Source organism: Suncus etruscus, chromosome 12 (genome assembly GCF_024139225.1).
Source record: "Suncus etruscus isolate mSunEtr1 chromosome 12, mSunEtr1.pri.cur, whole genome shotgun sequence".
Lineage (NCBI taxonomy): Eukaryota > Metazoa > Chordata > Mammalia > Eulipotyphla > Soricidae > Suncus > Suncus etruscus.
In genome coordinates, this window is record NC_064859.1 from 4,761,642 (window position 1) to 4,777,992 (window position 16,351).

At 35.0% G+C, this 16,351-nt stretch overlaps 1 protein-coding gene across 1 annotated transcript; it reads left to right on the forward strand.

Moving 5' to 3' along the window:
- Positions 1-1,132: 1,132 nt before the first annotated feature.
- Positions 1,133-2,146, forward strand: LOC126024749 (trace amine-associated receptor 1-like). The gene has a single exon (XM_049785214.1). It carries the CDS (start codon positions 1,133-1,135, stop codon positions 2,144-2,146), a length of 1,014 nt encoding a protein of 337 aa, XP_049641171.1.
- Positions 2,147-16,351: the final 14,205 nt, after the last annotated feature.

The following is a 16,351-nucleotide window of genomic DNA, read 5'->3' on the forward strand; positions in this document are numbered from 1 at the left end:
TCAAACCAGGGTCCTTCCCAGGTCAACCACATGCAAGGCAAATGCCTTGCCACTGTGCAATTGCTCTGGCCCCAGAAATCATACATTCTTAGATAAAAGTTCAAAGCTAATGTTCTTGAAAATAGATTATTTTAAAATGTGTTTATTTAAAATAGTTTATTTTAAAGCCATACTAGTAATTGTGACCTTGGGCCATTTGCCACTTTAATGGTTTTATGAACTAACACTCAATTTATTGCTAGAAAATTAGGCTAATAAATCAGCTTACTTTTTTAAAATAAGAAATAATGTTGATATTAGAAATGTCACAGTGTCAATGCAAAGAATATTAATATGGGTGCTTTGAAAATTTAAAAATAAAGCTTTCCCCATACACTTATAAAATAAAATATTTATGCAATTGAATAAGCATTTATCACTATTTTTAAAGAGATTTTTTAAATCTTCACACTTTTAATACCATTTTAATTATAAACTTTTTGGCAATTTATTTCTGCACTATGGAATGTAAGCAAGGCTTTCTTTTAGGCAAACACTATTTCCATAAATGAAAGCTCATGAAACATTATCATTTGACTTTCTCTGTCTTATTAAAGTGGCAGTTTCATATATTTCAAACAAACAATTTAGTTCTCTGTTTCTAGCAAGTGTCTGAAAACAAGTAAAGATGAAAAATTTTGTCTAACTAAAACTAAACTTCAAAATAAAGTTATTTTCATTTGTTTGTTTTGTGGGGGAACACTTAGCAGAGCTCCAGGGCCTACTCTTGACTTTGTGCTCAGGGATCACTTTTGAGAGGGCTTTTTATCATGTGCCAGGGACCAAACACTTATGGACTGCATACAAAGTAAACACCCTATCCACAATATTATTGCTTGCTTCAGTTCCCAAACTATAAGTTCTTCCTAAAAACTTTAGCAACAGAAATAGGCATGTATAAGAAGTAATAGAAATCAATTGTTTGTCATTTATTTATTCTTTATTTTTCTTGTAGGTTTCTGGGAGAGTATATGAAAACAAAATTTAAAAAAACAAGAGCCTCAAGCCAAAAATAAAAGAGCTTTAACCTGACTGAATTTCAGAGAGACATTTCTCATAAATAGAAAAAGAAACATGTGTATAGTCCTAAAAAATGATGTCTTCATGCCACGATATAATTAATACTTCTTGTGTGAAAAGCGACTGGTCAAATGATGTTCGTGCTTCCCTTTACAGTCTAATGGTGCTCATAGTTCTAATCACACTAGTTGGCAATCTTTTTGTAATTATTTCCATATCACACTTCAAGCAACTTCATACTCCGACTAATTGGCTCATTCATTCCATGGCCACCGTGGATCTTCTGTTGGGGTGCCTGGTCATGCCTTATAGTATGTTGAGAACTGTTGAGCAATACTGGCATTTTGGAGAAATCTTCTGTAAAATCCACAGCAGTGCAGATATTATGCTGAGTTCAGCATCTATTTTCCACTTATCCTTCATTTCCATTGACCGCTATTATGCTGTGTGTGAACCATTGAGATACAAAACCAAAATCAACATGTTGGTTATTTTTGTGATGATCTTCATCTCCTGGTTTGTTCCTGCTATTTATGCATTTGGAATGATCTTTTTGGAGCTAAACTTCAAAGGAGCTCAAGAGATATATTATAAAAACATTTACTGTAAAGGGTGTTGCTCTGTCTTCTTTAGTAAAATATCTGGGGTACTTGCCTTTATGATTTCTTTCTATATACCTGGGTCTATTATGTCATGTGTCTATTATAGAATATATTTTATAGCTAAGGGACAGGTAAGATCAATTAATGGTACCAATCAACTTCAACCTGGACTGGAAGAGGAAAATAGAAATTCCCGAAGCAGAGAAATGAAAGCTGCCAAAACCTTAGGGATTGTGATGGGAGTTTTCCTGATTTGCTGGTGCCCTTTCTTTATCTGTCTGGTTCTTGATCCTTTCTTGGACTACACCATCCCACCTGCCTTGAATGATTTACTGATTTGGTTTGGTTACTTGAATTCTACTTTTAATCCAATGGTTTATGCATTTTTCTATCCCTGGTTCAGAAAAGCACTGGAGATGATCTTATTTGGTAAAATTTTCCAAAAAAATTCTTCTAGGTACAATTTAGTTTTAGAAGCAAATTAATAGAATTATTTTAAAAATGGTAAACATATCTATGGAAAAAGAAATCTAAAACATAAATTAGAGGTTGGAGAAATAGTACTGAGGTTACTGTAATTGCTTTGTATGCACCCAACCGGGATTCAATCCCCAGCACCCTATATTGTCACCTAATCTTCACCAGCAGTAAAGAGTAATCCCTGAACACTCCTGGGTGTGGCCCCCAAACCAAATAAATAAATTTTAAAAGAAAGTACACAGTACTGATTATATTGGTCTCATTAATTTTTAAGTCAAATAATTAAGATGATATTTATATCTTGTTTATATTTTTAAATTACTTTATCTTAACTTCATGGTTGCAAAATTGTTAATAATTCAAATTTTTTCACAGATACAAAGTTATTATTGATTGAGTTTCAGTCATGCAATGTATAACACCCTTCACAGTGCACATTTCCCATCATCCATCTTACCAGTTTCCCTCCCACCTGACCTGGGGCAGATGTTTTCTTTGCTCTCTCTCTCTCTCTCTCTCTCTCTCTCTCTCTCTCTCTCTCTCTCTCTCTCTCTCTCTCGTACTCCCCCCGATTTTTTTAAGGCACTGTAGTTTGCAATATTGTTACTGAGGACTATCACTTTATTTCCTTTCAGCACCTAATTCTTGTCCAGAGCAATCATTTCTAACATAGTGGTCCCATCTCTGCCTTAAGCACTCTCTCCCACTATTTGTTTCTTATTTGGGACATAGTAAATATATTTGCCATTCATGCCATACAACTCCAGGATACACAATTTTCAAAATTTAAGACATATGTTTGATTTTAATAATTTTAAATTGCCTCCCATGTGGTAAGGTCCTCCAGATGATTGTATCCTGTGATACTCAGGAGACTAGATGATTCCTAGGATCAAACAGGGGTTGTCTGCATAAAAACATGTATCTTAATCTCTGATTTATCTCTTTGCTGTTCTACAACTTAAAGAATATTTTCTGGGACCAGAGTGATAGCTCAGCTGTAGGTGTGTGCCTTGCACACGGCCAACCTGGCTGAGACCCGGGAATCCCTGAACCTGCCAGGATGTGGCCAAAAAAAACTAACAAAAAAGAAAAGAATATTTTCTGCCCTGATATGATTTGACTTTAATAGCAGTAGCTTATTTAGTACTTTAGTGGTGTAAAATATTAGCTTATTTTGGGAACTCAAGTTCAAATAAATTTCTGGAATATAAATGTTTGTAAATCGACTAAAAGTACACATTAAATGCTGTTAAATTGCTACTACATTATTTTCTAATTATCATCAGCACTTATTATATATATGTTCCAATTCATAAATAACTTGATATTTACATTTTAAGAACAGGTTTTTCTAATCTCTTTCTTAAAACTAGTAAAATGAAGGAAAAATAAACATTCATCAAATTATAAAAGCATAATGAAAATATAAATCAGAGCTCATTTCTTGAATGAAATATATTGGTTATAATTGTTAGAAATGACTGAATAATAGTATATTATACAGATATAAGACAATTTAAAATATTCCCTATTATTATGAAAACTTTACTTTTTATAAAGAGTGTAAATTATACAATACTTGTTTTACTTATATGTTACCTTACCATATATATTATTTTACTGTTACCTCGATAGTACTATAACCTTTAGCTGTTACCTTACATTTACTGTTACCTTATATATAAAACTCAGGATTCTACCTTAAAGTATTTTACCATGATAAATTTCATGATCATGCCTGGCATACTATGAAGGAAGCAAAGTATAATATCTGTCAAATATATGCACTTGTTGGGCTTTATACCAAACCTAAAGAGAAGTTATACATTAAAGCTGATAAATATAAGATATAATCAGACGTAATTGAGTGGACATAGCATACCTATAAAAGTACAAAGTAAAAGTAAAAAGCAAATAGTAGTTTCGAGTTAGATTCTTTAAGAAAACTTTTTTTCTTACCTCCTCTCCTAAAAAACTTTTTTCAATTGATTCATCATCAGCTATACAATTACAAAGTTGTGGTTGAGTTGGATCCAAGTTCCAACACTTCTTTTACTAGTATACACTTTCTGTCATCCAGGTCCCCACCTTCTCTGTTAGAATTCCTTCATAGGAAGTGGTTAGAGCCTTGTTAATTAATTATAAGTGTTAATTAGAAATAGAACTGGTTCTTCTGCAGACTTTATATTGTATGTATCATGTTGTGTACTATAAAGGATTTGTCTTTATTTTGTCAGAGTAACATATGTTTATGACTATTTTAAAATCAGACAGATAATTTCATATAAACTGAAATGCATATTTTTGCAATACATTTCTGTTTACAAATGATCTATTAATGTGAATTAAATCATACATTTGTTATGGTCTGTTTTAGGTATATTTATTTAATTTCACTGATATATTTAGCTAGATTCTTATTCTAATTAATTTTTTAGATTATGATTTACCCTTTTAATTTAATATGTGTATAAAGTTTCCCTAATAACTCCTAATGTCAAAAACTACATTCCCTTTTTCACCAGTGAGATCATTTTGTCAAATTTGAAAAGGGCACAAAAATAAATAGTTTTCTGTACTTTAAAGTATGTTTTGGTGGTTTACTTCATTTGTTCTCACAAGTGTCTCTTATTTTATTAGAGGCATTGTATTTCTTAGTGTTACCTACTTTAATTATCTTTATTTTTATATTTTCTCTTAACCATTTATTATATAATAATTTATTATACAATAAATTTTATTTTAACTTTATCATTGAATTATTTTAGGTTTCTTCTTCCTGCCTTCACCCCAATTTTAGAGTCTATCCTGGAGTGTTCAGGTCTTAGTCCTAGCTCTGTGCTCAGGAATCACTCCTAGCTGCGTGAAGAATACTATATATTGTGTTTGGGATTGAAGACAAGTCGTCTGTATAAGGAGAATTGCACACTACTATCTCCACACCTGTTTATGTTTTGATATCAAGGTCAAATTATCTTTCTTTGTTTTTTGTTTTTGTTTTTGTTTTTGTTTGGTTTTTGGGCCACACCTGGTGGTGCTCAGCGGTTACTCCTGGCTGTCTGCTCAGAAATAGCTCCTGGCAGGCACGGGGGACCATATGGGACACCGGGATTCGAACCAACCACCTTTGATCCTGGATCAGCTGCTTGCAAGGCAAATGCCGCTGTGCTATTTCTCCATAAATTATCTTTCAACAATACTGTTTTATCTCTTTTCCAACCATCATTTGTATTTATTGTATTCCATTAGTCAGAACTTTTAAAGCAATGTGATAATGAATCATCCTTATCTTGTATGCATTTAAAATTACTATTCAGGATTTAAAAAAATTATTGTGACTATTGGGAATTAAAAGTCCTTCATAGTTATATTTCAGGCATATAGGAATAGTGGATTAGAGCCACTCCTACCACCAGTGTTGACCTCCCTCCACTAGAGTTCCAGCATGCATTTGGTACCTCTACCTGGGTCTATTTTGTGTTTAGCTTGTTATAGTTTGGGTCTCTTGATTTTATTGTCATTGACTTTGGCTGGGTATTTAGTCTGACCATTTCTTTTTTCATCAATGCACCTGAGACCACTTGGCCCCTGGGTCCAGTCCAAATTTTTTTCCCCTCAATTTATAGAAAGATGTAGAAATATAAAGTAAAACAAAGTGATTCGTGTTCCAAGGGCATCCCTACCTAGAAGAGATAATAATTTTTTAAAAAATGGGGAAGCTGGGGGTCAGAGAGATAGCAAGGAGGTAAGGCATTTGACTTGCATGCAGAAGGACAGTGGTTCAAATCTCGGCATCCCATATGGTCCCCTGACCCTGCCAGGAGCAATTTCTGAGCATAGAGCCAGGAGTAAATCCTGAGCGCTGCTGGGTGTGACCCAAAAATCAAAAACCAAAAGAAGGGGGGAAGCAGGTGTAGCAGATTTTTTTTTCCATAGGCACATAAACATTGGGAAATTAGAAAGGAAATACCCATGGCCTAATAAAATATAAAAACAAAGCATCTCTACCCATTGAAGCATACTGTCATAAGACCTACTACATGCCATCCATATTTCTCTTTTTGAGATGTGCACTTTGCTATTATAATATTTTTCCTCTATATATGTAATGGAGGTCTGTTTATGGAAAAGTCTGCATTCTTGCTTTAATACGTTCTTTTCCTCTTTCTCCCCAAATAAAACTTGTTTTACCTCCCTGCTCATCTCTTCCTGAAATTCTTTTCTGTGAGAGAAGGCAACAGACCTGAAAGGCCTGAGCAAAGTCTAGGACTGACTTTCCTTTTAATGTGAAGAACAATCTTGAGTCTATGGCTCCTTGAGAAATTGGGTGGCAGGAATTAACTTCCATGCTGGGCAGACCAAGTAGATGCCAGCTGTGGCTTGATGGTTGCCTGGTGGAGCTCGCAGAACTTGAAGTCTGTGTTGTGCAAGGGCTCATCACTGACTTTATTGGTCCTGATCTCCCAGCCATTCTGGATAGTGGGGGGGGGGTGGGAGAGAGAGAGACAGAGACAGAGACAGAGACAGAGAGACAGAGACAGAGGTAGCAGCAGGTTCTCTTCTAAGGGCTGCTGCCTCTCTCCTTTACCAAATTTTTTTTTACCACCAGGAACCTCCACCGGTATCACTTCCATAGTAGAAAAATTTTAGTTATGAAACTCCTATGTCTATCATAATTGTGTAATAACTCCAGTAACAAGGAAAGTGTTATGGCAAATGGACTTATAGGGATCTGTAGGGGTCCTTATATGAAGTGAAGGAGAAAAGCAACAGCCCAAAGACTGGAATCTGCCACTTTCTACCCACCTCTGCTACCTGGGAAGTGGCTAGGGCTATCTAGGACTGTGGGCCTTTCTCTTTGCAAGAGAACAAAGTTAGTCCTAGGTCTTACCCAGGCCTTCTAGAAAAGAATTTCAAGAGAAGACAAGTAGTGGTGAAATAAAAACAGTTTTTTGAAGGTCCTGAGAGAGAGGAGGGAAAGGATAAAAAGAATAACTAGCTGAAGGGAGTGCAGTCTTCTCCAAAAGCAGAGTCCAATACACATCCCAAAGTTAAAGCATGAAAGTGCACATCTCAAAAGGCAGATGGGGTTGACATGAACATGCATGTGTTGAATGTACATAAGTGTTTGAATGTGTTTGACAATGTTTGACAGTGCACAAGAGAGCCCCTACTTTGTTTTAAGTTTGGCTCTCATAGGGTTTCCCAACTAGCTCCCTTTGGGCTTTCTTCCTAAATTAGGGTGGTCAGGTGTTTTCAGGGACAAGGGTGGTATAGTTGATGGTCTTCTTTAATCTTTCTTTCCTGGCCTTTGTTCCAGTTTCTCACAGTGTGGGTTCCAGTATTTTTCTGGGTCTGCCAATGGCACCAGGTTATCTTCTCCTACAAGGGATAACTCCTTCAAATACTATCTTTTGGTTTAATTATAGTCTAAGAACTTTTCCTCTCTCAAGAATTCATTGTCTTAGTGGAAGAGAGGGGCTTCATTACCTGCTTCTTTATGATGATATATCAATATATCAAGCCAGCTCAATATATCTAGTCAGCTCGAATCAATGAGAAAGTTAAAATAACAACTGTTTGTACTACAGCATCACAGCAATTCTGTGTGAACAAATGACAAAGCAAAAAAATTAGCTAACTGATGGTTCCTAATAATGATGCTGTTAAAAAATAATCAACTTGTTTCTACAATATATCCACTTTGGACAGAGGAGCTTTATTTGATATATAGAAATATTTAAATCGGAAAGATAGATCAATTGTTTTTATTTCACTCTTGATACTGACAGTAAACATCTCATAGTTAGACTAAGATAGGAATCACTATTTTGTTTCTCTTGAATCAGCTAAAGTTTTCTTTCTTACATTTACACTTTGCTTTTGATTAACAGTTTGAGAATTCCCCAAACATTTGCTTCTGAAAATAAAGTTTTGTGAGAAATGTTTTTCTTTCTCCACTAAGGACAGACACTTCCCCAAAGACCTGGAGTGCGAAATTATTTACTATCCTGACCAAGACAGAGAGCAGAGGTGCTAATAATGCCCTCTGGTCTCTATTTATCTGAAAGTTTTGCAAGTAAAAGCAAAGTGTAAAAAGTAGTGCTTATATTAGTCTCCCTGGGCCATACTCTTGAATTATAGCTTCAAAGTGTCAAACTATAAACAAAGTGGGCATTGGTAAATATCGAATCAACACATTTAATTACTCTTATTAACAATTCTCTCAAGTCTACTTTAAACAAACAGAAGAGTTTGCAAACAATGACATGTTTGAAATGCACTATATCTTTATTTTAAAATGCCTTAATGTTTTAAATCTTGTCTCTATATTTTCCTAAGCAAGAAAACTTTAAATGTCTTTAAATGTCCTACTATTTTTATTTATAAAATGGGTAAATTTATTGCTTAAGTAGGCCTATTTATTCACTAAACCACTAATTCATGTAACAAGTATTTATTCTTTACTGCACGCCCATCATTGTGTTAGCTGAAAGTTAAGGATAAAGACTTGAATTAAATAATTTTTTTATCAATTTCTTAGTCATTTTCATGTAAATTAAATAGTGTCTTTGAAATAAATTATGAATTTCTAAGTTATTTATATAACACAAAATTAATAGATTGTGATCAATACATTCACATTGCATTATAATTTAGTTTACCTTATTACTCTTAACTTGGTTCATTCATAATTGTAAAGACAAAATTTAATAATATAACTTTGAATAACAATTGTGAACTTATTTCATAGAACTTTTTCACTACACATAACTGATTAATAATATGCCAGTGTTTTTGGTTATGGTCACATTGTTTTCCCCTGGTGTTTCTTTTCGTCTAGTTAACTCACTTAAAATACTTTGTTACTTTACAATGAAATCATGAGACCTAAACTTTAACAATCAAAGCTTAATTTGGGCCTGCTATACTGGAAGGCTGGTTACCAGGGGTGGTGGCATGGGATGCATTCTGGGAACTCTGATGGTAGGATTGGCCTTGAAACATTATGTTTGAACCCTAACTATGAAGAACTTTGTAAATCACAATGTTTTCAACTTAAAAAAACGCACTGGCATTTAATCAGCCTATGAATAAGCTCTTATTCAAAGTCTATATATACTCAGAATCTTAATTAAGCTATTATTTAACATTAACTCCTATATTCAGGTAAAATAGGAACTTCCCATTATTCAACATTTACTTTCTAAGTCTTCTATTGATAGATACCACACTGTATTTATAATTAATTGCTCTAAGTATTCATTTTGGGAAAAATTAGCACATTTACTAAAATGCTTGCTCCAATTCCTGATTATGATATTTCTATATGCATCTTAATTTACATATTTTACAAGTTTACATATTTACATATTTTTATTTATTTTACAGTGTAGAGCCAAGAGTAATCCCGTGGCACCACTAGTGTAGCTCCACCAAAACATACAAAATGAAAAAAAGCTCTTATTTTATATGTAAAGGCAAAATTGTTTTTTCACCAAAGTTTGCTGAAGTTTTATATTTGGTAATAAAAGTAATTTTGAGAAAGCTAAAAAGAACACTTTGCCTGCAAAACCTCTGGGTTTAACCTTCCTCACCATATGCTGCCAAGCTCTACCATGTTAGCCCTGGTGACACCAGCACCATTGGAACTTAGCATTGAACCATTTGATTCAGACAGATGGAGTATTGCCAGGAGGGTTTTTTGGGCCTCCTACTGTTTGGGAAATCTTTAAATTTTTTTACATCTTAAATTTTGATATAATATGAAGATTATTCTCTCTTAATTTAGTGTTGTAGTGAATTACTTTAAGTGATGTTCTAATGTCAAAATGTCAAGCCATGGAATAAAGAACTTTAGTCATAATCTATCTTCTAAGAAATCCCCCAGAAGTCTACAGACTATATTTAGAAGTTAGAATAAATGTATTCAATATTATTCTATTAATATTTTATAATAGTTATTATTATTCTAATAATATGCTATGTATAGAATAACATTTACATTTAGAAGTTAGAATAAGTTTTAAGCTTTTAGATTATTTTTACTCAGTGGTGCTTAGACTTTAATTCTGGCTCTGCATTTAGGGATCATTTTGGTGGGGTTAGTGTAGGGTCATCTGGGGTGTCAGGGATCAAACTTGGGTTTGCTACATGCAAGGCAAGTGTCCTACCCTATCCTCTGTATTACTGTTCTGAACCCTAACCTTTAATATTTCTACCTTCTATATTGTGAGATTGTGGGCCATGATTATATCAATTTAATAAAATTAAAAGGATAATTGACCATTTTGTGTTTTGAATAGTTTGTGTAATGTGAAAATTATTTTGTCTTTTAAAATTTGCCAAAGCTTGCCACACACAATCTTACCTCAAAGCAGTTTAATTTATTGAAATATTTAAAATAATAACTTCATTATTTCTGTGGTAGGCAGCCCAGAAGACACTAATGCTGTGAGCCAATTCTGTTGCAAATCTTCTGTGCCTGCAAGCAGATCCTTCGTGGAGTTCGGGAAAAAATTCCACGGGGAGAGAGTGGGCACACGGAATGGCAAATGACGGAACAATATTGTAGAAATGAATGAAACCACACAGATTGCATGGGGACTTACGTCTGAAAAGACGAAGACAAATTTATTTTTTGAGCTGGCTGCTTTTAAAAGGTAGAGGCTAGGAAAGCAGGGTGCAAATTCTTGACATCAAAGAAACTGGGAAAAGAATGGAGGACCCTGGCTTAAATTAGCATATTAAAGAGCCGATACTGAAGGTGAAAAGGCAGTTTGTTTTGGGCTTGCTTTGTTTTGGGTAAGCAGAAAGGAAACAGGTAATTTTCAGGGAAGTGGGAAGAGAGAGGAATGTTTTAGAGTTTTAGGGAGAAAACTGAAAATTGTTTTACTATGAGCTAAGTTTTAGGAAAAACCTGATCTTGGCGCCAAAGTAGCAAAAATTACAGGGAGCTGTTAAGTGGGAGACTTTTGGCGGGATTTGTACTGTCCTCCTTTGTTAGAAAGAATTTATTAAGGCCTAATTTTTAATATTGGTTAAAAATAAAGAGAGAGATAGTTACAGCCACATATTAGAATTATGGCCAAACAATCCACGCAAAGGGTCAAGTGATTTTGACTGCTCTAAGCTGGCCTTTTTGGCAAATAATTCCTTTTTAGGAGAGCACTATACCTTTTGGGTATGTGCCCCTCCTGAGTGGGATGTGGCACACTAAGGAACATAATCTCTCTAAACTCTAACCTGGTAAGATATCCCCACCCAACAGCGTGGGGCCAACTCCTGCCATGTTTCAACACCAGAGAGCCATTATAAAGGACTGGTGCCCTGCTCTATGCCTGCTTTTAGGGTGGAGCCAGAGGATGGTTCAGCTTAGGCAGGGGGTATCTTTTAACCCCTGCACATAGTAAAAGCCACACTACAAGCATCAACACTACAAGCAGAACAACCCCATGTATAGAGAATAAAAATGGCTGCTCTGATGGCCCAAAAAGTACCAAATAGTTCGGTATACTCTCAATGCATCAATGCAGAACAACCCTATGTATAGAGAATAGAGATGGCTGCTCTGATGACCCAAAAAGTACCAAATAGCTAGGTATCCTCTCAGATTAGGTGTTTAGATTAGAATTATAAAGAATGTTCATGGAGCTCAAAGAAAGCATAGATAGACTTAAATGGAACACAAATAAGAATCAAGAGGATATGATGATTGACATTAGAAAACTTTAAACTAAAATAACATGCTGAAAAACTCTGTTGATGAATTAAAAACCTTAATGGAAAGCCTCTCCACTGGACTTAATGGCAGCTGCAAACAGGGTCAGTGAGCTGGAAGATGAGATAGATGCAGAACAACTTTATACAGCAGAAGAAATCAGAAGGGAAACTTAAAGAAAATGATCAGACAATGGATAAACTACTAAAAGAATGTGAACAGATGAAAATAGAAGTCTTTGATAAACTCAACAGAAACCACATAGAAATCATTGAAGTTCCAGAGACTCAGGAAAAGAATAATAATAGAGGAGTTAGAGGAAGAGTGAGAAAAGGAAGAGGAGGGAGAAGAGTAAGAAGAATAAGGTAAAGAAGAGTAAGAAGAATAAGGCGAAGAAAAAGAGTAAGAGAATAAGGCAAAGAAATTAAGAAGAATAAGGCAAAGAAGAGTAAGAAGGGGAAAATGAAGAGGTAGAAGAAAAAGAAAAGGAGGAAGAAGAGTAAGAAGAAGGTGAAAAGATTAAGAAGGGGAAGAAGAGAAAGAGTAAACAGAAGAGGAGGAAGAAGAAAAAGAAGAGAAGAAAAAAGAAGACAAGAAAAGAGGAGGCAGCTAGGGATGTGGTTCAATTTGTAGATGCCCTATATATGTTAATGCCTAGATATGATCCCAAATGAGGTTATGTTCATGCTCTATTATTCTCACAACTTGTATAAATTTATGTATATCTGTAGGTATACAAATGTGATATAATTAAAATGCTCACATCTAATAAAGCAATTAAAATACAGGCAGGGGTGGGGAAGGAGGGAGGGGACAATGGTATTGGGAAAGTTGCACTGGTGAAGGGGCATGTTCTGTTTATGACTGAAACCCAACTACAATAATGGTTGTAATCATGGTGCTTAAATAAAGATTTTATTTTTAAAAACCCCTATAATATCAGTTTAATGGTCACAGTCTCTTAAGTTATACATGCTTTTGTTCAAACAAAATGTGTGTCTCTGAAAAACCAACACTCTAAAATTTGTGTACAAAGAATAATAGGCTTTACTGGGGAAAATTAGTGGCTGATCACCCAAGTACCACTTAGCAATGGACTCAGGGGTCACTCCTAGCTCTGGGCTCAGAGACCGCACCTGGCAGGCTCTGAGGACCATATGGTTATGTCAGGGATTGAATCTGGGTCAGCTCCAGGTCAGCATCGTGCAAGTAGCCATGAGAAAAGAAAAGCAAGCCATGGTAAAAGAAATGGAAGAATCACTAGTAAGTATAAGAAATCCATAGATGAACAAATCAACCAACTTAAAGAAGACCTGTTACAGAACATGAGAGTTTCCATACAAATGGAATACATATAGTAATAGTTCTAAATGAAAAATTAGAAAATCTAGGGCTAATAGACATGTATAGGGCCCTCCACCCCCAGAATACACATTCTTCTCAAGTCCACAAGGAACCTTATCTAGAATTGACCATGCTTAGGATATAAATCTAACTTGTATAAAATCACAAATGTAAGGATCATTAGAAGCACCCTATCAGATCACTATGCAACAAAGGTCAAAATTGACTGTAAGAAGAAGCAATAGAGAAAATCCAACACCTGGAGATTAAACATGCTGCTCAACAATAGCTGTATCAAAGAGGAACTCAAGGAAAAAATAAAAAAGATTACTCGAGACAAACGATAATGAAGAGACAACTTGTCAAAATCTGTGGGACACAGCAAAAGCAGTAATTAGGAGAAACTCATAGCAATACAGGCCTATGTCAGGAAAGAGAAAACTGACAAAATCAGCAGTTTAAAGGGTCACCTTAAGGAGCTGGAACAATAGCAGCAAAGAAATCCAAACACAACCAGAAGACAAGAAATAATAAAAACCAGAGAAGAAATAAACAACATAGAAACTAAGAAAACAATACAGAAAATCAATGAGACCAGGAGTTTGGTTTTTGTTTTTTTTTTTGAAAAAATATACAAGATAGACAAACCACTGCCAAGACTCAACAAAAAGAAATAAAAAAGAGGGGAAACACCCAAATAAGTAGGATCACAAATAAAAGGGGAGAGATTACAACAGAACCCCGAGAAATACAATACATCATGAAGATTTATTATGAACAACTATATTCAGTTAGGCTAGAGAATTAAGAAGAAAGTGGCAGATTCTTGGAAAAAAATACCATCTTCCGAGATTGGAAAAGGAGGATTTAGAAAGCCTAAACAGGCCAATCACTTCAGAGGAAATTGAAGCAGTAATTAAGAAACTACCCAAGAATAAAAGTCCAGGTCCAGATGGTTTTACAGGTGAATTTTATCAAAAATTCTGAGAACAATTACTACCATTGATCTACAGGCTCCCCAATTCCTTTTATGAGGCTAATATCATACTCATTCTCAAAGATAGCAAAAACACCGCCAAAAAAGAAAACTAACAGACCAATCTCACTAATGAACATAGATGCAAAATTACTCAACAAAATCTTAGCAAACTTAATACAGCACTACATCAAAAAGATTATACACCATGACCAAGTGGGTTTCATTTCAGGGATGCAAGGATTTTTCAACATATACAAATCAATCAACATCTTACACCACAACAAACATAAGAAAGACATAATCCACATGATTATATCAATCGATGCAGAGAAGGCATTTGACAAAATCCAACATCCATTAGAACAATCAATTATAAAATTTATTTGGAACCACAAAAGTCCCAGGATAGCCAAATGCATACTGAAAAACAAGAAACTGGGTGGCATCTCTTTACATAAACTGAAGCTATACTATAAAGCCAGAGTGATCAAAACAGCATGGTACTGGAACAAGACAGAGCCTCAACCAGTGGGTTAGAACAGAATTTCCAGAGATAAACCCCCAGATATACAGTCAACTAATATTTGACAAAAGAGCCAAGAATTTGAAATGGAACAAAGAAAGTCTCTTCAACAAGTGGTATTGGTACAACTGGAAAACCACCTGTAAAAAACTGAAAATTGATTTATACCTCACTCATTATACAAAAGTCAACTCAAAATGAATCAAAGACCTTGAAGTCAGACCCGACTCTACAAACTTTATTGAGGAAAAATAGGCAGAACACTCGAAGACCTATATATTAAAAAAGTCTTTGAGGATAGAACGCCAATGGCAAGAACTTTAGCATCAAACATAAACAAATGGGACTACATCAAACTAAAAAGATTCTGCATGGCAAAAAAAATCCTACTTAATACTAGAATGGTATGGGAAAAAAAATTTACACTCAACACATCAGATAGAGGGCTGATATCCAGAATATACAAAGCCTCAGAAAACTGAGCTCCCCCCCAATCTAATAAAGCTATAGAAAAATGGGGAGAAGAAATGAATAAACACTTCTCCTAGGAAGACTGAAAGATGGCCAATAGACACATGAAAACATGCTCAGTTTCACTCATCATTAGGGAAATCCAAATCAAGATAACAATGAGGTACCACCTTATACCAGTGAGGATGGCTCACATCAAAAAATAACAGGAATAATCTCTGTTGGTGGGATTGCAGTATAAAGGAACTCTCATCCACTGCTGGTAGGAATGCCCCCTGGTCCAATCCCTATGGAAAACAGTATGGAGAGTGTTCAGTAAACTCATAATTGAGCACCATATGACCCAGCAATTTCTCTACTGGGTATCTATCCCCAAGTCGGAAGGACATCCATCCCAAAGTATGTGTGCACCCCACTATTTATTGCAGCACTCAGTACAATAGCCAAGATTTGGAACCAACCTCGATGTCCAACAACAGATGATTGGATCATGAAGATGTGGTATTTATACACAATGGAATACTACATAGCAGTTAGAAATTATACAGTCATAGACTTTGCAGCAACATGGATGGATCTACAAAATTGAAGTAAGCCAGAAGATGAAAGATAAACACAGAATGATAGCACTATTCTGAAGTACCTAGAATATACAACATATATACAGGTAATACTCCATGAACAAATACAACGGTTTAACAGGGTAGAAATTCCAAGCACTGTAATTGTCAATATTTACTGGGGAGTACTGCCCAAAACAAGTAGAAGAGCAACAACACAAAGCCTCGATTACACATTATTCTATAAAGAAACCAGCAACAGCAGAAACAACAGCGCTGAGAGAACAGATATGCAATTAGCCTTTTACTACAAAGGACCATAATAATGTCGTAGGGATCTTATACAGAATTACAGGTAATGAATACGATGGGAAGTCAGTGACTCAGCAGAATCGTTTTATAACAATATGTTTTAATGTCTTAATCTTACTATATTTAAAATAACATCTCAGCTTTTCTGTTCACAGGGGTTCTTGGACACAAAGGATGGACAACATAAGTTGACACCTCGGTGCTAAGTCACACTAGATACCATACTCATTTTGCATTATGAAAATGTCTTGATAAAACACTTTAACATACCCTTTAACTCCAGTTTATGCCCTCTAT

Bases quoted from the DNA above. Each gene is read 5' to 3' on its own strand.
- LOC126024749 (XM_049785214.1), top strand. From the start codon at position 1,133: ATGATGTCTTCATGCCACGATATAATTAATACTTCTTGTGTGAAAAGC.